The sequence below is a fragment of the Python bivittatus genome, unplaced genomic scaffold (genome assembly GCF_059951505.1).
Source record: "Python bivittatus isolate LINGU-HERP-01145 unplaced genomic scaffold, Pbiv_v1 ctg000330_np1212, whole genome shotgun sequence".
NCBI lineage: Eukaryota > Metazoa > Chordata > Lepidosauria > Squamata > Pythonidae > Python > Python bivittatus.
The window spans coordinates 24,632,597-24,655,577 of record NW_028277058.1 but is presented as its reverse complement, the minus strand read 5'-3'; the positions used below and the strand labels follow the sequence as shown (position 1 = coordinate 24,655,577).

General features: G+C 35.4%; 1 protein-coding gene across 4 annotated transcripts in view; it reads left to right on the top strand.

The window, feature by feature from the left end:
• PPP1R12A (protein phosphatase 1 regulatory subunit 12A) overlaps positions 1-22,981 on the top strand; it is a 136,317-nt gene that overhangs the window by 101,440 nt on the left and 11,896 nt on the right. For all 4 annotated transcript variants that reach the window (XM_025177186.2, XM_025177189.2, XM_007422267.4 and 1 more), the window contains 12 exons: positions 371-583; positions 1,971-2,188; positions 3,277-3,444; positions 5,264-5,437; positions 7,531-7,621; positions 9,165-9,362; positions 9,491-9,644; positions 10,653-10,771; positions 12,089-12,154; positions 13,866-13,882; positions 17,407-17,533; positions 20,186-20,290. In XM_025177186.2, the coding sequence (XP_025032954.2) occupies positions 371-583; positions 1,971-2,188; positions 3,277-3,444; positions 5,264-5,437; positions 7,531-7,621; positions 9,165-9,362; positions 9,491-9,644; positions 10,653-10,771; positions 12,089-12,154; positions 13,866-13,882; positions 17,407-17,533; positions 20,186-20,290 (1,650 nt within the window). The remainder of the gene's footprint in view (positions 1-370; positions 584-1,970; positions 2,189-3,276; positions 3,445-5,263; positions 5,438-7,530; positions 7,622-9,164; positions 9,363-9,490; positions 9,645-10,652; positions 10,772-12,088; positions 12,155-13,865; positions 13,883-17,406; positions 17,534-20,185; positions 20,291-22,981) is intronic.

Genomic DNA, 22,981 nt, shown 5'->3' with positions numbered 1-22,981 from the left:
TTTGAACAAGATAGACTTCTAACTTTCACAAACCCCACAAAGCAGAAAATAGAGTTGCTTGTCTGAATACCTGTTCTCAAAGTGTCCATTGTATGGTTGTGTATATCTTCAGTCTGTAACGCAGAAACATACGTTGTGCCAAACATTCTTTGGTTTGACATCAAAGATGGTGGCAATGTAATTAAGCAGGATGATGCTATTTCCCTGGTTTATGTATAGATGTCAGTGAGCAGAGCAAAAGCATCCTTTATTGCTGCTGAGATTCTAGAATTTCTTGTATTCTAGTCTGTGCATGTCTTCTCTTAAATGTTTGACTGCACAGTGGATGCTTAGAAGCAAGCTAATAAAAATGGAACTCTATGTTTTGCAGTTTCCAACTTCAACTAAGGTTTCTCCCAAAGAAGAAGAACGAAAAGATGAGTCTCCTGCTTCTTGGAGATTAGGTCTTCGAAAGACTGGCAGTTATGGGGCTCTGGCGGAGATTACAGCTAGCAAAGAAACGCAGAAAGAAAAAGATTCAACGGGTGTTATGCGTTCAGCTTCAAGCCCTAGATTGTCCTCTTCTTTAGACAACAAAGACAAGGTACCTTTTTTCTCCCAAATGCACAGCACAATTAAGTTATTGCTGAATTAAGTTATTCCTGATAGTGAGTTCAGACCAAAACGGTACCTGTTTGAATGACAACAGGCTATGAAAAGGCAAACCATATTCTCATGTCCACAGTTTGGGGATTAAGGTATTTACCCCTAAAGTCAGTTTAGAACATGAAATCTCAATGAGGAGCAGGGCTTTTGTCTTTCTGTGTATCTTTCTTTGGGTCTTTCTAGTATATTCAAACAAGTGTCTTGCAGAAAGATTATGGGCATCTCTTCCATCCCTCCCTCAGATATCATCAGTCTGTGACTATTATATATACAAGATTTTCACTGTGTTCTTTCAGTGTAGTAAAGCAATTTTTCAGCAATTTTAGAGTGCAGCATGTATCTACTCCCCTAACACCTTGTGGTGGGAAAGTAATTCTGTGCAATTATCTGGTTATTGTCCTTTCTGTACTTTAGTTCAGGTTTAGCAACTAATTAGCTTTCCAGATTTTAATCTCTGGGGGGGATGGGCAGCATAGAAATTTAATAGTAAATAAATAAACAAATTTGTAAGTATTTTAAAATATAAATCAGAAGGAGTTTAACAAATTTTATAAAAAGGCGTAAGGTTTTCTAAACTACACCTCACTTCACCAGATGCATGGAGTAGTTAAACTGATGTAGCATTTAAATTAGGATGAGGTAGGTGAAAGGTGATAGAACAGTGGTTATGGAGATGCAGATTACAAATACCTTATCAATTAATTGTTGTAATGTGTTAAAAACTCATTGTGTTTATTGACACCTTATAAGATAATCTGAAACTTTTTAAAGTGTGTGAGATAAGCAGTTTTTCACTCAATCATGCTGATAAAGTTTCTTTGTTCCAAAACAGCTACTTTGAAGATCTGTAATGGATTGTTCTGTGGGTTGAAATACACTGATATTATTTTGTCCTTATTATGAGACCTGTTGTCAAACTTGTGTCCATTAATTCTGTTGTGCAAAGTCTGGCTTGATTATCCAATCTAGAATCCAGAGAGGCATGGCCAGCTGATAATGACACTTTAGGGGAAGAACATGAGATACACAGTCCTTAGATTAATTTTGTGAAGCCCTTAGTTTGATTTCAGAATTTCAGAATTTTTCTTCAAGTTCTCTTGTCTTAAGGAAAATAAGGAAGCAGGAATAAAGCAGGAAAATATTTACATTTCTGCACTGTATTATTGCAATGCTCTTCTGTGCTCAAATTGAAGGAAATTGTAAATTTAACACGGAATATATCAGGAATGAGTGTACTTATGGAACTACTACACTGTGGAAATAGCTTTTTTGAAAACTAAAATTTTAAATGTGAAATGAAGTGTTATTTTAAAAAATTCTTACAGGAGAAAGATACAAAAACAACTAGACTTGCATATGTGGCACCTACAATACCAAGACGGCTGGCCAGTACATCTGATATTGAAGAGAAAGAAAATAGGGATTCTTCAGCCAGTATAATACGTGGTAGTGGTTCTTACACTAGAAGAAAATGGGAAGAAGATGCAAAGAAAAATATCTCAAATGAAGGAACTTCATCACTAAATTCAAGCTATCAGAAAAGGTACTTACTTACTTACTTTATTTATTTATTTGATTTATCTCTGCCCATCTCCCCCTGATGGGGGACTCTGGGCAGTTCACAAGATCCATTAAAACAATAAATATAAATAAAATTACATAATTTTCCAGAATGATTGGCAAAAAGTAAGACTATAAAAGAATGTTAACATTTTTTTCTTTGAGCTGTATAGTGGCTGCTTGATTTTTTAAATCAAATTTTATTTCAAAGAGAAATTTAAAGAACAGCATCATTTAAATTTATATATATAAAATTGAATATATAAAAAGAATAGTTTTCCATAAATGGAAAATGACAAGGATTATTTCATTACTACAGTGATTCCTGTACTTGCCTGACAAGAAGACTGATTTTGGTCTTCCCCTCTCCCCTATCTTTTGGAGGTGTGTGTGGGGGGGTATTATTCTCTAGATGTTTCTCTGGGTTTGTAACTTTTTTCCTATCTGCTTTTCCTTTTGTGGGGAATCATATTAAATTTAGAGTTGTCTTTCTTTTGATATTAATAACTAAAAAGCTGATAGCACTTTATGTAATTCCCTGGTTTTTTTACATTGTCTTTCCTGTTACTGTCTTTGAAGCGACAATAGCAGCAGGATTACTCTTCACTGATATGAATGTTCCAGATATGTATTAATTCTTCACTAATGAGTTTGCTTTATAACGTTTATTACTTCATAACCTGTGTATAAGTTACTCATTTTTTGTTTCTTAAAAAATGTGATTTAATAAAAATTCATTTGTTGACTTTTGCCTCCATAGTAGTAATTAAAGTTATTATTGAATGTATAAAAATAGTATTAATAATTACATCATGCCATTTGATAAATATGCCTTAGTATTACATGCGTATATACAAACCTGTTGTTTTACTGGGTTTTAAGGCTTTATAATCATATCTGGAAGGGGGAAAAAGTATTAATGTATTATAATGATCTTTCTTTTCCCTGTTCTTTAGTGGATTTAATTGGGGTTCAGTCAGAATGGATCAAGAAATCATCAGTGTAAAAATATGTTCAGGTTTTTGGGGTTTTTTTTGTATATTTCAATTTTTATTTTATTTTATTTGGTAGTGGTTCCTTTGGTAGAAGACAAGATGACTTGATTAGTTCTAGTATTCCAAATATTACATCCGTATCAACCGTTACCTCTCTGACTGGTCTTCAGAAAAATCTGCTTTCTAGCACAAGCACTGCTGCAAAGGCCACAACAGGTTCAGCAACATCAGCCATGCAAAGCAGGTGAGATTAATGTGTTTTGTACTTCATCCACTGTGGGCTTTTTTTATGGGCATGCAGTTTGGTGCTGGGCTCTCCATGTGGCCACCATCTTTAGCATTTTCCATATGAAAGAGGTAATTATATACCAGGTGGATTAAAAGCATTTGAGGCCAGAGTAATAGCACATCTATTTTCTGGCTTTCAAAGATGTGCCTATAGGAGATAGAGCTGTCAGAGATGTTCAGTCAAAATTTTTATAGGACATATTTTTGGTTCTACAGTAAGTCCCAAACTTAATCCTTTGGTTTAAGGCTTGAATGGCATCAATTAAAACCTGAGATCAGGATGTGTGTTAGCTATTGACTTAAATTAATTTTCAGCTAAAGTTGTAGTAGTGCTCTGATTCTAAGATAAATTTCTGTTTTCTTGGTGAAAATCACTTAGTCGTACCTTAAGGTATTGTGGATTTAATACTGATTTCCGTGGATTTTGAATGGACTGAATCATTATTTAAGCAAGTTGCCACAGATATTGATCTCCAAAATGATTTTGGCCAGTTTCCACTTTATCCCAGACCTGAAAAAAGCTTTTACATTGACCCATTGTAATCTTCCCATCTGCTTTTTTGGAGGGCAGCATTCGTAAAAAATAGTGTGTGTGTGTGTGTGTGTGTGTGTGTGTGTGTTTAATCAATCCAGTTATATAGCCACCCGTTTCATATATATGATTCTGGATGGCTCATAAACAATTAAAAATATAAAAACACCAAAGCAATACAATAACTACAACTTAAGAACAATAAAAATATTTTTAAACAGCCATCCAACAAAATCCATAGCAGAGGTGTTCTCACATCCATCAATAACTCTCAATACATCCACTGCACAGGCTCTGCCCCACTTCCAGGTCCCCACCTCTGATGGCAAAACCATGTTTTCAGGGCTAATGAAAAGCCAGCAGAGTCGAAGTCAGTCTGATTTCCAGGGGGATGATATTATAAAGGGCAGGAGGCAACAGAAAACGCTCTCTTCCTGGGCACCGCCAGATGACACTCCCTGGCTAATAGATCCCAGAGCATGTCTCTCTTGCCAGACCTGACAGGATGAGTGGATGTAATTGGAGAGAGACTGTCATGGCTATGTGCATGTGATGAGGGGGAAATCAAAACTATGGGTTATGTACTGTTGTTCTGCCTCTTTTGTGCTATTTGAGATGGGTGTGTGTGTGTGTGTGTGTGTGTGTGTATCCAAATATGATACAATATTTAGATATGACTGAGGATAACTACCAATCTCCTATTCGCTGATCAAGAAGTAGAAATTTCAGGTAGTGTATCTAGGTTCTGTGCACTGAAGATGATAGAACATAAATATTTCTTCAAGTGGAATAAATCCAAGTATTGCCATATGTTAATATAATTTGACATTCATTTGAGTTTTTAAAATAATGTTTTAGCCATCTTATGTTTAGATTTCAGTGCATCATTTTATCATTTTACTTTTAAGTTGCTCTGGTGTATGACAGTAATACACACACACACACACACACACATTACATATTACATATGGTCCATCTGCATATTGGCTCAAAATCCAGATAACATACACATAAAATAATAGCCTGCATAATAATAAAATCAGTACTTGAGGTATAAAGTGAAAAGATAGTCCAGTAAAACTGAGTTGGAACCATTTCGATAATTTTGAAACAGAGCCTTAGCAAGCTTATGTATTTTTTAAAAAGAAAAAAAAACATTCCTTTGAATCACTCTTTTAGTAAATTGTTTTCATTATTTAGCCATTTTCCCTTCTTTTTTTCTGTTGCTGCTGGGATCCTGTAGTACCTCAAATCGTTTATGGGCTGAGGATAGTACTGAGAAAGACAAAGACAATGTTTCTACAGCACTGACTGTTCCTGTTGCACCATCAGTTGTAAATACTGGGGTTACTACAACTGCCTTGACTACAACTACTACTGGTACTGTGTCATCTTCAGAAGTCAGGGAGAGACGCAGGTTTGTAAAAGTCATGCAAATATTACTTCTCTTGTACAGATTGATATTAGTATGCTTCTTGCTAAATATACATTCAAACCACTGTACAAATATATTATATTTTCCTCACATAAGATTTGTGTTATGAGAGATTTGTACTTTCTGTAATTCCTTGCAAAATTTAAATTTAAGACGATGTGTAGCATTTAGTATTTCCATTCTCATAGCCTTTCATTTATGTAGATTATTGAGAAGAATTTTCATGAGAATTTATTAGTCCTTTATAGGGGAAGATTGATTGATTGATTTAATAGCTATTTAAAAACACTATCAATAGAAATGCAGAAAAAAATAGACAAAAAGAACATAAGAGATTTACCAATTGTATAAAATTAAACTAACATTTCAGGGTAGCTGGTGTGGGTCTTCCGGGCTGTGTGGCCGTGTTCTGGAAGTTTTGTTTCCTAAAGTTTCGCCAGCACCTGTGACTGGCATCTTCAGAGTGCAGGAGCACAGACAGGAGCAGTTCGGGCACAGAGAGAACTGCTCCTGTCTGTGCTTCTGCACTCTGAAGATGCCAGTCACAGGTGCTGGCGAAACGTTAGGAAACAAAACTTCCAGAACACGGCCACGCACCCTGGAAGACCCACACCAGCCATCGTATGCCGGCCGTGAAAGCCTTCGACAGTACATTTCAGGGTAGCATTAAATCAGTGTTACATATTAACTTGAGATTTCAAAATGTTAAGATAAAATTAAGGTTCAAAAATTAATTACAGTGGCCAGTAAGTATAAGGGGTAAGTGACTAAGGAACAAACAATATTCCTCAAACAAGTAGCCTTCCATACAGACAGCCAAGATTTTGCTACTATTTTTAAATAATAACCACATGTATTCTTTTTTTATATCTTTTATTACAGTTATATACTGCTTTTCTCATGATATATGTTGGGTCACCCCCTCATTTTATCCTCATTACAATAAGCCAGTGAATTAGATCCAAAGTCACCTAGCAAACTGGATGTTCAACAGGGACTGGAACTTGTGTTGTCCAAGTCCAACTTTCCAGAATAATGTGTGAAACTGATACAATTAGGCAAACTTTCTCAGGGTTTAAAGTTACCTGCTCACAAGTAATCTTTTTTCTGTGTTAAGTATCTTGAAGATAATGGGTTGCTGATTCTAAAAGCTCATGCCTCATACAATTGCTGCAGGGGGTTAGACTAGATCTCCAAGGTCCCTTCCAACCCTATGATTCTGTGAAACCCATGTCTTAAATATGACAAAAATACATATATGTATATAAATTGTGTGTATGTGCTGGAACAGATTTCAAATGCAGGTTCCAAGCTACAGTTAACTTCTAAGGTTCTACTGTAGAATTCATGCCTATAGTAAAGAATATGAGATGATGAAGTAACCAGTAAATATTCTTAAGGCTTTTTGACCTTTTCAACACAAAGCTTACAAAGTAGTATGATAGCTTTCACTGAAGAAAAGGTAATTGAAACTGAGCTATTATGTAATGTATGTAAGATTAGGGGCATGCTGCATATAATGACTGTTTCTGTTCCACGCATTTTATATGTAAAAAGTTGTTTTAATGTAAAAGAAGGGCTTGAAAAAGCAAGTAAGTTCAAAATGAACAACCAAAATTTTGGTTTGTTCATCACTCTCACTGGCATGAGTATTTCACAGAATAAAATAACTTATTTAGACTTATACTAATTTTCAAAATTTATTTGATTTTTTAAAAATTATGTTGTGCTACAGGTATCTTATCTCCTTATAAGATTGAATACTTGATATCACTTTCATACAAAGTAGCAACAATTTAAAAGTTATCTGGTAGCTTTCTATATACATTAGTTTCATAGTACTTAAGGATAAAAATAGTGTGTCTGGCTGCAGCTAAGCATATGTTGTTAACTAGCAGGCAAGCATCCTCTTTTCTCTTGAACTAGAAATTCAACATAGGCAGTTGTGCCCTTAGCATTATTTAACTGAGAAGCTCAAGGGTTTTTTTTTTTTTGGTTTTTTGTTTTTTTTCCTGTGTTATCCAAAAGTTCAGATATTTTATACTGAGTATTAGCTAGCAGATCTTTCATTCCAGGTCATACCTCACTCCAGTTCGGGATGAAGAATCTGAATCCCAAAGAAAAGCTAGATCCAGGCAAGCAAGACAATCCAGAAGATCCACACAGGTACAGCAATCTTTGGGCATCTTATTACCATCTAACAAACTAGTGATATTGTATGCTTTGTATTTTTTAGATTCTGCCAAAATATATGATTATATAAGAAGTGATGGCATCTTACAGTGATCCACAAATGTGCTGTTTGGCTTACCATATTAAGCACATCTTTATTATAATGAAATTTTATTATCTTTTTCCTAAACCTTGTCTTAACTTCATTAGCTGCATTCAAGGAATAGTTGCTGATATTTTACCCAGTTACAGGAAAGGATGCATTTGCAAAATAAGAGTTGAAAGATGATGAAATTGGCTAGTACTGCTGTAATAAAAAAAGCATAACATAATGAAATTTGGAGCAAGAGGGAATAGCTAGAGTAAATAGTTCTAATTTTATTTTAAAATATTTGATATATATATGCTAGCTACACACCCTTTTGTCATTATTTTGTATTGTGTTCCTTTTGCAGTTTTAATTGTCTTTCTTATCAGCTGCCTGTGGTGGGATCATCATTAAGAAGAAGTTCTAATTATTTTCATTCTGGTCTGTTTTTTCTTTACCAACTAGCAGGAAAATTGTGCTTCTCTTCTGTAATTTCATTAAACTTGTTTATTTTGTATTATGCCATTGTTCATTTGGGGATTTGCTTTCTGGCCGCACAGCCACTGAAAGCCTTAAGACAAGGTTAGAAAATGGGGAGGAAGAAGGAAGTTGTCTTTTGGTCCCTCCACTGGAAGACCTGACAGAGCAGGGTTGCTTTGCCTCCTGTTCTAAGTGAAAAGGATTAGTGGTAACTACTGAGACCTAAGGCCCTGGGCTTACGTATCTCATTTGTCCGCTTACCAGTCAGCTTGCAGGCTGTGGAAGAGGCAAGAAAGTAACACATGATTTAGGGCAGAAACAAGGAATCTTTCTCTCTGCATACATTCACTTGAGGTTTATTGCTGGGGACAGCAAATTCTCATCTTTCATTTAGATCTCCTCCATTGCTTCTACCCACTTTCTTGTCTTCCTTTGGGTTTTCCCTCATAAAATTAGCGTAGGAGCATCTATCTCTCATTTAATTAATTTGTATTCTGTGATTGCTGGACTCTATGACCGATGTAAATACAGTGGAATAAAATATAAAAATGTACAAAGTAAAACAAAACCCATGTGAAATTAATTATAATGTTCTAATTAAATCACATTGCTCATGACTCCTGTTACAGTATTTCTTTAAATTTAGCTATAAATACTTGTACACAAAACATACGTTTAGCATAAAATTGTGAATACTTATGAATTATTGTTAAAATATTAAAAGAAATGGATTTTAATCCTTTACCATAAATGACATTCTACTGTTTTTCACAAATGTATATCCTTAATTGTTATGCAGTATAGGTGCTTCTGGTATTTATATCTGAGAGACACAGAGAGAGATCAATCCCTGGAATTCCATTAACTATTAATGAAACATTTTAAAAGCTGCATAACAGTGCTTGAAAATCAAAATAAATTAAGTAGGATAATAGCAATAAGTTAACATTGGGGATGATTCTTTTACAGGGTGTAACATTAACTGATCTCCAGGAAGCTGAAAAAACAATTGGTAGAAGTCGTACTACACGAACTAGAGAACAAGAAAATGAAGAAAAAGAAAAGGAAGAAAAAGAAAAACAAGACAAAGAAAAACAGGAGGAAAAGAAAGAATCAGAAACTAAAGACGATGATTACAGGCAAAGATATGCACGAACCTTAGAGGAGGTATTTCATTTTTAAAAAATGTGTGAATAAGTGTTATGGTGATTCTGAAACAGCATGAGAATGATTTTGATAAGTGTGCCTATTCTGACATTTTAAAACTGATGTTGATTTTTTTTCTTATTGACAAGCCATATCATCGTTATAGAAGTACATCTTCAACTGCTTCATCAACTTCTTCAGTAGCCACCTCTTCTAATTCTTCAAGCCAACTGAATAGACCAAATAGTATTATAGGTATAACTTCTGCTTACTCAAGAAGTGCAGCAAAAGAAAATGAGAGAGGTAAATTTTCTCTGATTCCCCTTTCTTTATTTTCATTGGCAATAAAACAACTGTCCTTCAAAAGATTATCAGAGAGGTTAATGAATAACTAATAAAGCATATAAAAATCTTCTTGTACGATTACAGCCTGGGATAATTTTTTTTCCATTTTAAAAAAATGTTTTTTAATTGCATCCAATAGGCCAAATTTAAATTTATTCGTAGTTTCATCAAATGTCATAGGCTTTAAATTTTAATTCAGAGTAGTGGTGGGAACTTTTTTTTTAAGCATTTTAGACTGTGGCTGAAGCTAAGTATTGTATCACCTTAACATAGATTCATTTTTCAGCCCTGAAGACTGGAACACTGAAATAAACAAGTACCTGGATGTTTATCATTTCTTAAGTTAATTCAAGGGTAAAGACACTTATAAAATGCATGATAGCAAAGGAATGTAATGTGCTTTGTGCAGCCATGCTTAATAATTATTGTACAAGTTAATAAAAGCATTTTGAAGCTGAACAATCAGTTTGAACGTTAAGACTTGATTTTATTATCTTAAATCTAATTTTACCAATGGATCTTTATTACGTTGTGAAAAGTGCATACAAAAGAAAGCAGATCTAACTAGCTTAAATGCAAATCTTTCTCCAAAGAGTCTGTGCACGCTAAATCTTGATGCTTCTGGCTAAACAAATACTTATCTGAATAAGTGTGCTCTGGATGCTTTAATGAATTTGTGTTTGTAAATGTCGTAACGTATGCAAATATGTTAGACTATGATTTCTAAGGTTAAAGACTATATATTATTACACTGAGGTGAAGATAGAATTGGCTGAAATGAAGAATTATAAATAATGATAATAATGGGGTATCAAAAACTGTATTCTTTATCAAAAACTTTTAAGAATTTTTTCATAAAATTGGATGCTAAATGTCTTGGTTTCAGGAACTGGAATAGAAGGTTATATGTTATATCAGAATGTTTTCAGGACCTCTTTAAATCATTAACATTTACTACTTATGCAGAAACAGACAAGAAAGAAGAAGAAAAAGAAGAAGATAAATCACAAACAAAATCAATAAGGGAAAGACGGCGGCCAAGAGAAAAACGAAGATCAACAGGAGTTTCTTTTTGGACTCAAGATGTGAGATTGAATTAAACTTACCACTAAATATACATTTAGAAACAATTTAGGGAAGACTTAGTAAGATGTTTTCTAGTAAATGTTGTGACATGATATATTGGATACAACGTGCATCTTGCTTAATTTTCATATCCACATTCAGAGTAATATGTTTGTATCTAGTGATCATTTCCATATCTATAGTTTACCCATTGATAATCAGTCCACTTGCAAGTGACAGTTCTTATATGAGCAACACTGTAAATGATACCATTTTTGAAGCAATATTTAATTTGGTTAGTAGTCATTGCCTTAAATATTAAGTAAGTATAACTTTAAAACATTTACAATATAGAAAGTTACTCCAAAATGTGTGGTATTGGTTGTAACATAATATGGTAAGAATGGATTGTTGCAAATTGTGGGGTTGAAAATTAAATATTCTTAAGAAGCAGATGATATATTTATTTTGATTATATGAATTACACATAGTATAGTGAATTCTTATGCAATAGAAAACCTTCAGTTAAGTAAGATTTTTTGGATACGAATAAGCTGCTTGGATATTAATATATTAATATACATTCCAAATGTGAATTTGGAATCCACCTTATTCAATGTTAATGTTTAATAACATTTATTATAGGTTCCATCAAATCTTCCATTCACATCACACAACTTTCTCAGCTGTTTTCTTTATGGCTCAAATATCTGCTCTGGGGAGTCTCCCAACGGTCTGGACCAGATTTGAATGACATATTGGAAGCTCCATGGAGCATTAAATCTATTCATGCAGAAATGTCCATTCTGCTAGTAGTCAACATAGTACATCCCAGTGTTAATGAAATCTGAATAATATGAAGTCAGTATGTTCATTGTATTTCTAGGTGAACAACACTGTATATTTCATGAAAAATTGGTTTACGTTATGTATTTATATGTCTAATAAATTAAAATGAATTGTGTCAAATGTAATAATATTGGGGATTAATAATTAAATTGTGAAATATAACTTTTAAGAAAGCCATGAGATGGCAAGTATGGAATAGTAGTCTACCAAAAAAAAAGAAAAAAGAAAGTATATACTCTGAATGCTGATAACACTTTTAAAACCCACAATCTGTTCATAAAAGGTGGTATAGATTTTAAAAAGCTTGTAAATTGTATTAAAAATTACCTTATAAGTAAGAAAAGAGAAAAACTTGTTAACTTTTTGCAGAAGAAAGAAATGCATTAGAAAAAAATATGAACCTGGAAAGCAGCTTAGAACAAGTCACTTAAGTAGCCTCTTCTTTTCAGATAAAATGTGCATTAATTTCAATGGATTTTCTCTCTTAGAGTGATGAAAACGAACAAGAACACCTGTCTGATTCAGAAGGGGGAACAAATAAAAAAGAAGTACAGGTAACGTTTATTCTCCTTATATAAAATATATAATCTTGTATTTTTCCTAAAGTTTTTGTCAAATAAAACTACGCCTTCTGCATACAGGCTTGTGCCAAAACCTGTTTATGAACAGAGTAAACATTCTTCCATTGTTCTGCATTGCAAGTACAGTATTCTTTTTAATCTTCTAACTTTATTATGAATAATTAGTTAATTGAGGTCAAATAATGTTTTATTATATATTCCATAACTTAGAAAAGATAATTAAACAAATATATCAACCAAAATATCTAGCTTTACTTTGTCAGTAGCATAGACAAATGTGGCTGATTAACTTTATAAATAAGCTATCTCAGGATAAGAGCTCTTTTAAACAAAGCTGGGCCAAAATGTCCCATGAATTAAATTGGGAAATACTATCATTTTCACCAGACCCAGGGAGAATGGTGGGAGTTTATTTGCTATGGATTACCTTCCTAAAAAGAGTATAATTCTTACCCTGTATTTCTTTGCCTAGGAACAATCCACTTTTCCTAAGGTAGTCTAATTTCTCAGATCTCATTAATATTTATAAAGAATTAGCTTAAGGTTCAGCTTTGCCTCCCTTTTTTCATCTGTTGAAATGTTTCTAAGTTGTCTAAACAATCTCCACATAACTGTTTCCTTTTGTTGGCAGTCCTTATCATACCATCTGGTCCAGGATTACTATGTGGTAGTCACTCATTAGAACAGATTGTGAAAAGAGTAGCTTAATTTTAGGGATGTACAAAATGCTCTGAACTGAATCACTTCAAATTCAAAATGCCCCATTTCAGAACTGGAGCTCCAATTTTGAATGCCAGAGAGATAATTAAAGCCTTTGGAGAGTATTTTAAGTTTAAAACAGAGTATTTTGCACTAAAAATGTAATTATTTCAAGTTCAAAGCACTTCTAAAATGGGAATAGTTCTGAAATGTAGACAGTTCAAATTGAACACATACTGCACATACCTGCTCTGTTCCATTTGATCGTTTTTCATTTGTTCTGACTCCATATTGTATTTAGGCAGCAATTTGTAAATAAATTATCTTAATTCTGGGAACTGTCAGAGGTCTTCCCTGTCTTCACTGGGGGATGCCAGGCATGTGTCCTGTCTCCATTGCTATTCAATACTACAATATGCACCATCATGAGAAGAATCTTCACAAATTGGTGCAGAATTGAATTTACTAGGGACAGTTCAAGTTACCTAGGGAGACAAACTTCAAGATATATAAATTAATATAGAATATGCTGCTGTCTATTCCATTTCGGTAAAATTAAAATCTGTTCCAAATTATTATGTTCCTCCTCTGAATTTAGGATTTGGCTAAATTAAATCCACATCTCTAAAATAGTTCTAGACACTTAAGGATGCTTTGGGCCTAGTTATGTTAAAAAGTAACTTTCTGAGCTGTATGACAAGCTACTTTTGGACTGGAAAACTCTGAAAAAATGCTTTCCTTGAGCCAAGAGATATTTTATTTTATTATATTTTTTTAAGTAAAAGAATATCACTGGGCATTCCGGAGACTTTTTTCCACTGTTCAAACTGTTCTTGTTGTTAATCTAATTTAAATAGTACACGTTTAATAGAATCTATGAAATTTCTTCAGCTGGTTCTAGCGTTGTGCTTATTCACACTGTGAATGTTTTCTTATTAAATATAAGTGCAGTATACTGAAATTACTTTATTTCTTCATTTTTCAGAGTGATAGCCATTCAAGGTATGTATTCTTTTCATATTTGGATCTCTTTATTATGTATTATGTATAAAAATATTATTTGTGTATTATTGTAATGCTATAAAAAGCTTTAAAGAAACAAATACACTCAGCCAGAAACCTAGATTATGTATATATAAATCCATCTAATTTAAAAATGGCAATGCTATTATGCTCTAATACAGACATTTGCATTGCAGTACTACAATCTTCAGGGGAATATAAAATGTTTTATTAGTATCAAGCATAATGGTTAGCCAATTAAAGTATGATAACAGTTATATGGTTTATCATAAATAGATCACCAAGATTTTAATTATTGCTATGGAAGGTTATGCTTATGGTTGTCTGATATAACACATGCTTAGTCTGAAAGTTTATATTTAATTAATCTTATCTTCATATAAGAAAGAATTAGATAAATAAGTGGATTGTATTTTGCATTTGTAAAATTTCCACAACTTTTGAAGCAATGGGAAAAAACTTGTTTTTTCAGGGGGGGTTTGCTGCTGCTGTTGTTAAGGAGGCAGGAATGGTAATTTGACTTGAAAATATAATTTATTCAGATAATAGTTATAAACATTTTATCTATCTATCTGTCAAATTTATATAGCTGCCCATCTCACCGAAGCGACTCTGGGTGGTATACAACTATCAGATAAAATATATTTTGTAGAAACCTTTCTTATTTTTCTTGCACATGCAGCTGCATGCTGCTGAACTCTGTTTTTCTTGCTTGGGAGAAAGCAGGCAGGCAAAAAACACTGAAAGCAGAAGAAACCATCAGCATTGCAGTGAAACAAAATAAATGATGTGTTCTGAACTTTGTATTCCACTGTTTCATTTTGTCAAAAGAGCAAGGTTCATAATACATATTTTGCAGCAGGAAATGTCTAATCAGTGTTATTTTTCTTTTTAAACTGAAGCACCATATTAGCAATTTCTGTTTCTTCTGATATTCTATGTTTCTCATTTTCATGGACTTCTAAAACTGAAATGTCGCCTATACTGAGAAGAGATGGAAGATTTCACGTTACTTTATTTCTTGCTTTGATTTAATTTCTTTCATATCTTAGCCATTTATTGTTCCCTTTTTTTCCCCCTGAGCATTCATATCTTTTGTTCTTGCTTTAAGCATGGCAAAAATATTATGCGTCATTTTTTTCAGGTATTTTGAGAAAATATATTGTTGAGAGCTTAACTTTGTTTTTACTGAAATTAGTAAACACTTGGTATTAGTTTGGTGGCAATATGCTTAGTGAAACCAGGAGTAAAACTCTGTAAATTATGAATTAATGCAACATCCAGTTTGACAAATCAAGTGCAGTTCTACTTCCTAAAGCTACAAACTGGAAGTGAAAAACAGGAGAAAGGTGAATATGTTTTATCATTCATGTTATATAGGTTGTAGATGGTCACCTTACCAGGTTTTTGTCTCTGGCAGTCATTTCCCAATACAAAAATAAGTAATGGTTTCCTATATCTAGTAATGTAGTAAAAAGAAAAGTAACAAAATACTTGAGATTGCACACCCATTACAAATAAAATGGGTGGAGTGAAGCAAAGGAACATAATTCTAGACTTTCTTGCTTTGATTGTATTTTCCAATTGACTGTATGTTTTATTTTACTGTGTGGGGTGCCGCAGGATTCAGTGCTCTCTCCACTCCTCTTTAACATCTACATGAAACCACTGGGTGAACTCATTCGTTGCCATGGGGTGAGGTATCATCAGTACACTGATATACCCAGTTTTACATCTCTGCCCCGGCAAATTAATCGGTGCTGTTGATGTCATCCCAGTACCTGGAGGCAGTGGGGGTCTGGATGGGGAACAACAGGCTTTAATGGAACCCTGGCAAGACTGAGTGGCTCTTGGTTTTTGGGCCTGCTGGTTCTGGAACTATGTCATCTTTGATATTGGATAGGGTTGCACTACCCCAAACAGACCTGGTGCACTGGGTCCTCTTAGATTCACAACTCCTGCTCAAAGACCAGGTGGCAGTTGTGGCTAGGAGGGCCTTTGCACTGCTTCATGTTGTGCATCAGTTGTGCCTGTTTCTGGATCGGGAGGCTCTGCTCACAGTCATTCATGCCCTGGTCACCTCCCTACTGTAATGGGGCTGCCCTTGAAGCTTCTGTACCAGAAGCTTCAGCTGGTACAGAATGCGGCAGCATGGGCAGTTACGTGTGCCCCTACAGCAGTACATGTTACATCTCTGCTCCGCAAACTGCATCAGTTGCCAGTTTGCTTCTGGGTCCAATTTATGGTGCTGGTTTTGATCTTTAAAGCCCTTTATAGCATGGGGCCGGATTATTTGAGGGGCCGCCTCTTCCCAATTACATCTGCCCATCCCATTAGGTCCAACAGAAGAGGTATGTTGCAGGTCCCATCTGCTAAGGAATTACATCTGGCGGGACCCAGGAGACAAACCTTTTCTTCCATGGCACTCACCCTGTGGAACATCACTTCCCCACCCCCCAAGGTGAGATTGGCCCCATCTCTACCAACCTTCTGGAAATCCCTTAAAACCTGGTTGTGTCAGCAGGCCTGGGGTCTCAAGGAAATTGTGATTTGATGAGGTGGCTCTGTTGTTTGTAATCTGACACTCTCTCTTAGCCCTTTTATAATAACATTTTTTTTTCTTCCTGAATGTTTTTTATGGTTTGTATCTCGCCGAGAGTCACATCACATGAGATGGGTGGCCATATAGATGATGATCATGATCATGATCATGATGATGACGATGCTACTGATCCAGAAAGGCTTTCTGTTTTGGTTTTTCATTATTAGGGCTTTTTGACCGGGTTGGGGGGTTAACATAATGTTTTTATTTTAACACAATTAAATACAAAAGCATGAGAATAAAATCAATTCCCATTCTGACTGGGACATCAAGAAGTACAGGAAGTCACATTCAAGAGAAACATTGGGTAAATGAGCAGGGCTTTATGGTTTTTTTAAAAGCTGGTGATAATGGAATGGTGCTGAATGCATATATCTCAATAAGAGAAAGGGAAAAAATAGTATTTTTTAAAGATAACTGTACGTTACTTCAGGAGAAAGGAAATAAACACGTGAATGTTCCTTGTTAATTTCTCTGATCAACTAGTTTCCTTTGCATTGCTTTTCTTTTCAGGTGATACTTATTTAAACCATTGATGATAGAAGCAGTTTAGATATGGGTTCAAGTAGGCAAAGAACTGGGAAGGAATTAAATAAGCCTGTACTTTTCACTTCTGGTGTTATTCAGTTTGAATTCTCTCTGAAATCACTCCTGAAAAAAGAGGTAGCAGAGGGAAGTACATCTGCATCTATGCTATTCTTCTGCTAACAAAAGGCAACACAGCTTTGTTGTATTAACTGCAATAGAACAAAGCAACTTGTTTCTGGATATCATTTCAACATGCTGGGTAGAAATAAGCATGAAAAACATCACACATTGTCTTACATACATATTGCAAACCATGGATCTGTGTGATGCCTGAATTCAGCTGTGAATACCTTGATTTTTTTTCATGTTAAAGATACGACACAGGGTCATCTGGAGATCGTTATGATTCAGTACTAGGACGGACCGGTTACAGTTACTTGGAAGATCGCAAATTATATACCAGTAAACTAGAAAAAGAAGATACAACTGATTTTAAAAAGGTATTTGATTGTAATAGTGGTAGTATATTGTAACTTTTCCATTGTTATGAAATCATTTTTATACCTAGATGTACACATAAACTCTCTCCCCAAATTAAGGTAATTACTGTAACAAAATGGGGACATTTGGAGGAAGGAAAGATCCTTCCAAATGTTTGTTTCTGTATTTGTCCAAAGTCTTTGCTTCAGTCCTGCTATTTTCATGTACAGTGGGGCAAAAAAGTATTTAGTCAGCCACCAATTGTGCAAGTTCTCCCACTTAAAAAGATGAGAAAGGCCTGTAATTTTCATCATAGGTATACCTCAACTATGAGAGACAAAATGGGGGAAAAAATCCAGAAAATCACATTGTCTGATTTTTAAATAATTTATTTGCAAATCATGGTGGAAAATAAGTATTTGGTCACCTACAAACAAGCAAGATGTCTGGCTCTCACAGACCTGTAACTACTTCTTTAAGAGGCTCCTCTGTCCTCCACCACCAGGTAGTAATGGCACCTGTTTGACCTTGTTATCAGTATAAAAGACACCTGTCCACAACCTCAAACAGTCACACTCCAAACTCCACTATGGCCAAGATCAAAGAGCTGTTGAAGGACACCAGAAACAAAATTGTAGACCTGCACCAGACTCGGAAAACTGAATCTGCAATAGGCAAGCAGCTTGGTGTGAAGAACTCAACTGTGGGAGCAATAATTAGAAAATGGAAGACATACAAGACCACTGATAATCTCCCTTGATCTGGGGCTCCACGCAAGATCTCACCCCATGGGGTCAAAATGATCACAAGAACAGTGAGCAAAAATCCCAGAACCACACGGGGGGACCTAGTGAATGACCTGCAGAGAGCTGGGACCAAAGTAACAAAGGCTACCATCAGTAACACACTACGCCGCCAGGGACTCAAATCCTGCAGTGCCAGACGTGTCCCCCTGCTTAAGCCAGTACATGTCCGGGCCCATCTGAAGTTTGCTAGAGAGCATTTGGATGATCCAGAAGAGGACTGGGAGAATGTCATATGGTCAGATGAAACCAAAGTAGAATGTTTTGGTCTAAACTCGTCGTGTTTGGAGGAGAGAGAATGCTGAGTTGCATCCAAAGAACACCATGCCTACTGTGAAGCATGGGGGTGGAAACATCATGCTTTGGGGCTGTTTTTCTGCAAAGGGACCAGGATGACTGATCTGTGTAAAGGAAAGAATGAATGGGGCCATGTATCGTGAGATTTTGAGTGAACACCTCCTTCCATCAGCAAGGGCATTGAAGATGAAACGTGGCTGGGTCTTTCAGCATGACAATGATCCCAAACACACTGCCTGGGCAATGAAGGAGTGGCTTCATAAGAAGCATTTCAAGGTCCTGGAGTGGCCTAGCCAGTCTCCAGATCTCAACCCCATGGAAAACCTTTGGAGGGAGTTGGAAGTCCGTGTTGCCCAGCGACAGCCCCAAAACATCACTGCTCTAGAGGAGATCTGCATGGAGGAATGGGCCAAAATACCAGCAACAGTGTGTGGAAACCTTGTGAAGACTTACAGAAAACGTTTGACCTCTGTCATTGCCTACAAAGGATATATAACAAAGTATTGAGATGAACTTTTGATATTGACCAAATACTTATTTTCTACCATGATTTGCAAATAAATTCTTTAAAAATCAGACAATGTGATTTTCTGGACTTTTTTTCCCATTTTGTCTCTCATAATTGAGGTATACCTATGATGAAAATTACAGGCCTCTCTCATCTTTTTAAGTGGGAGAACTTGCACAATTGGTGGCTGACTAAATACTTTTTTGCCCCACTGTATCTTACAAGGTTAAGTACAAGTTGTTCGTAATTCTTTCTCCCACAAGCCAAGTACATTTCAATGCTGGTATCTCCTCATTCTTAAATCATTCTCTCACCTATGTTCCAGCTTCCTGCCCTCTTAAATCCATACATGGACTGCCCAGCCCTGGACTATTCCTCTGCTTTATTAACTCTTAATTTTGTGGGGTATCACTTCTCACAAGAGTGCATTCTCCTTTTCCTTAACTTTCTCACTGTCCAATTACTTTCTTCTCACAAGTGAGAAATACCACGCTATGGAAAGTTTTCAAGTGGCTTTATTCTTGAATTGCATATATAAAGCTATCAGTTTAGGCATAATACTTTGTACTAAGGAGGCTTTTGTCTTTTTATCTTGTGAGCTGGTGTTTCTCAAAATTGCTTTTGGATACTTCTTTTCATATTTTTCTTTGGTCATACTATCCTGCATCACTAGTTAGAGAAATTTAAAAGAAGATAGGTCTGTCAGCAGCTATTAGTTATGATGGGTCCATGTTACCAAAATTAAGATACATAGGAACTAAAACAGAATATGATTAATGCCTTCTTTTTCTGTTTATGGGCAAAATGGAAGCTTCTATTTGGTTATTTTGGGGGGCAGCATACTTGACTAGATAGATCAAAGGAGGACTGCACATACTGTTTATCCATAAGGGAATAGAGAAAATATGATATACTCCCATTATGCATTCTTAATAAATCTAAAATGACCTTGCCATTATAAATATAAATTATTTGGGGAAAAGCTGTAGTCTTCCTTTCAGGCAACTATAGAGCTAGCTTGCAAGTTTTAAGCAATACATGACTTAAAAATCTGTACTTTTTAGCTTTACGAACAGATTATAGCTGAAAATGAAAAACTGAAAGCCCAGTTGCATGATACAAACATGGAATTAACAGACCTTAAGCTACAATTGGAGAAGGCAACCCAGGTTTGTATATTTCAACTTTCGTTGGTAAACATATTGGGGAGAATCAAGTATGGAGTGGCACAATGAATAGCATTTTTAATGAAATGCTTTATTGTTTTAAGCTTGGCCCAAAGGGGGTAATTCAGTATTTTGCATACCACATATTAGAGAAGCTAAAGTGAGCTTTACTCCATTTGCATGGAATATGGAATTCCAGGTAACATTTTAGTAATGTTCAGTTTGAAAAAAATTACACAAAATAGTCAAATACCTTTTATGATTAAATTCTAAGTTCATTAAGTGTGATGCATACTTGTTTGAATGAGGCAATCTTATAAAAGGTTTTAATTTTGTGATTTAAGCATAAGTCTATTCATAAGTTCACATGGTACAGGAAGGAATATAAATCTAAAAATATATTGAGCTTATTATCTCAATATAAAAAAAATGGACATGGAAGACAAGAAAAGAAATGAAATATACCCTCTCCTCATTTAGTGACTGCAATCCGTTCCTTAAGTGAATACATTACTCAGAGCGAGACAGAGAGAGACACTGCAAAGATAGCTGGTTTTTGCCCTCTCATTTAGATGAAGTTCTCTCATACAGTTCTCTTCATACAGATGAAGTTCTCTCATACTTAGTTCTCTCATGAAGTTCTCTCATACCTGTTTTTTCTCCCCATTTTTTACCCCACCCAGGACACAGAGATTGATTAAACAAGCTATCTATTCCTGAGCTGCTTTTCTCCCCAGCACAGTATTTCCCTAAAAAGTGCTAACTACAAATTAACAAGCTCAGCTTTGTGACCTTAATTAGTTGATTAGAACCCTCCAGCTGGCTGTGCTGTTACTTGAAATTGACTAGACATTAATCAGTTTCACACTGAAGGCTTTTGTTGTCAGGCACAGGAAAATGCACACATGGTCTTTTGGAAAATGATGATGATGATGATGACGACCACCACCATCACCACCATTGTATTTTAAAATGGTCACTAAACAAAGTAGGCACTAAAAGAGGAGTGGCTGTATATCAGCTCAGGAAAAGGAAAGTATAAGTTCTGTATGAAAAAGCTTACGTGGCTTAACCCCCAGATATTTCCAGGACACTCTCCTCTAAGTTGGGCCTGTCCACCTTGTTTATTGAGCATCTTTCTTTAAGAAGTTGGGGGGGGGGGGCATTTGTATTTGTATTGAAGTTGTATTTGGGTGGCATTCCCCTTTTTCTGGAGTGGTATTTCCCCAAAAGTTCAGATGGGAAGGACAAAGCTGTTTTGTCAGATCTTTTGTGCCTGATGGCAGTTCTGGTCATCTGTTTGACTTGGGTATAATAACCTAAGGTAGAGTTTCATTGGGTATTACAGGTAATCCCCAGTTTAAGAAGGAGTTCCATTCCCAGGGTCTGTCCTTAAGTCAAATTTATATGTAAGCCGTAGTATTGTGTAATGAACTTGAACCATTGTGTATTTAACTCGAATTGTGTATTTAACTTGAATGTTGCTACAATAGACTCTGTTCTTAACTATGGGTTGTCTGTAACCTGGGCATTTTTAATCCGGAGACTGCCTGTATTATGATTTTAATCAGTTTTATCAAATATTTTGAAAGGTTTTATTATTTGATATGTTTAGTAAATTGCCTGCAATTGAGATATTGAATGAATGAATGATATCCATTTTTGAATATTTGAGATATTATTGCTACTTAAATGTTTCTGCAGCAGATAATTTTAAAACCATCAGAGATCCCAAACCTTTTTTGTTGGAACAGCAGACTTGGAATTCTAAAAATACATTATGGGCACTTTTAAAAAATGACTTTCATGAGAGAGAGTTTGCCCCTTTTTGTTTGGGCCACAGCTGTTTTGTCTAGTTACAAAAATTCATGTACCGGATAATAGAGTTGCTAAAAGAAATTTACACTGGCAAGAGAGATGGGGTCTTAGGCCAAATACCAAATCATTAATTTGGTACTACAAAACACAAAGATCATACATGTAGTTCCTGGAAGAAATCATGTACAAACAAAATCCAAGAAAAATCACACCCAAAATAAACAAACAAATAAAACTTAACAGACACAATCTCTCTTCCCCCCGCAAAAAAAAAACCAAAAAAAAAAAAAACCAGTAAAGAAAAGAATATACATATGGTATTAAGTCACACTATTCCTTGCTTTTAGATTAAATCTATCTCTTTGGTTGCTAAGAGTTAGCTTGATAGCACATAATCATTCAGTTATATCTTCTATAGCAGGGGTCCCCAACCCCCGGTACCGGTATGTGGCCTGTTAGGAACTGGGTCGCAGCAGGCGAGCAAGCAAAGCTTCATCTGTATTTACAGCTGCTCCCCATTGCTCACATTACCATCTGAGCTTCACCTCCTGTCAGATCAACGGCAGCATTAGATTCTCATAGGAGCTCAAACCCTACTGTGAACTGCACATGCGAGAGGTCTAGGTTATGCACTCTTTATGAGAATCTAGTGCCTGATGATCTGAGGTGGAGCTGAAGCAGTGATGCTAGCACTGGGGAGTGGCTGCAAATACAGATTATCATTAGCAGAGAGGTTTGACTGCAGAGACCATAATAAATCAATTGCTTGCAGACTCATATCAAAACCTTACCATGTAATGTGCTTGAATCATCCCAAAACCATCCCCCCCGCCAGTCCGTGGAAAAATTGTCTTCCACGAAACCGGTCCCTGGTGC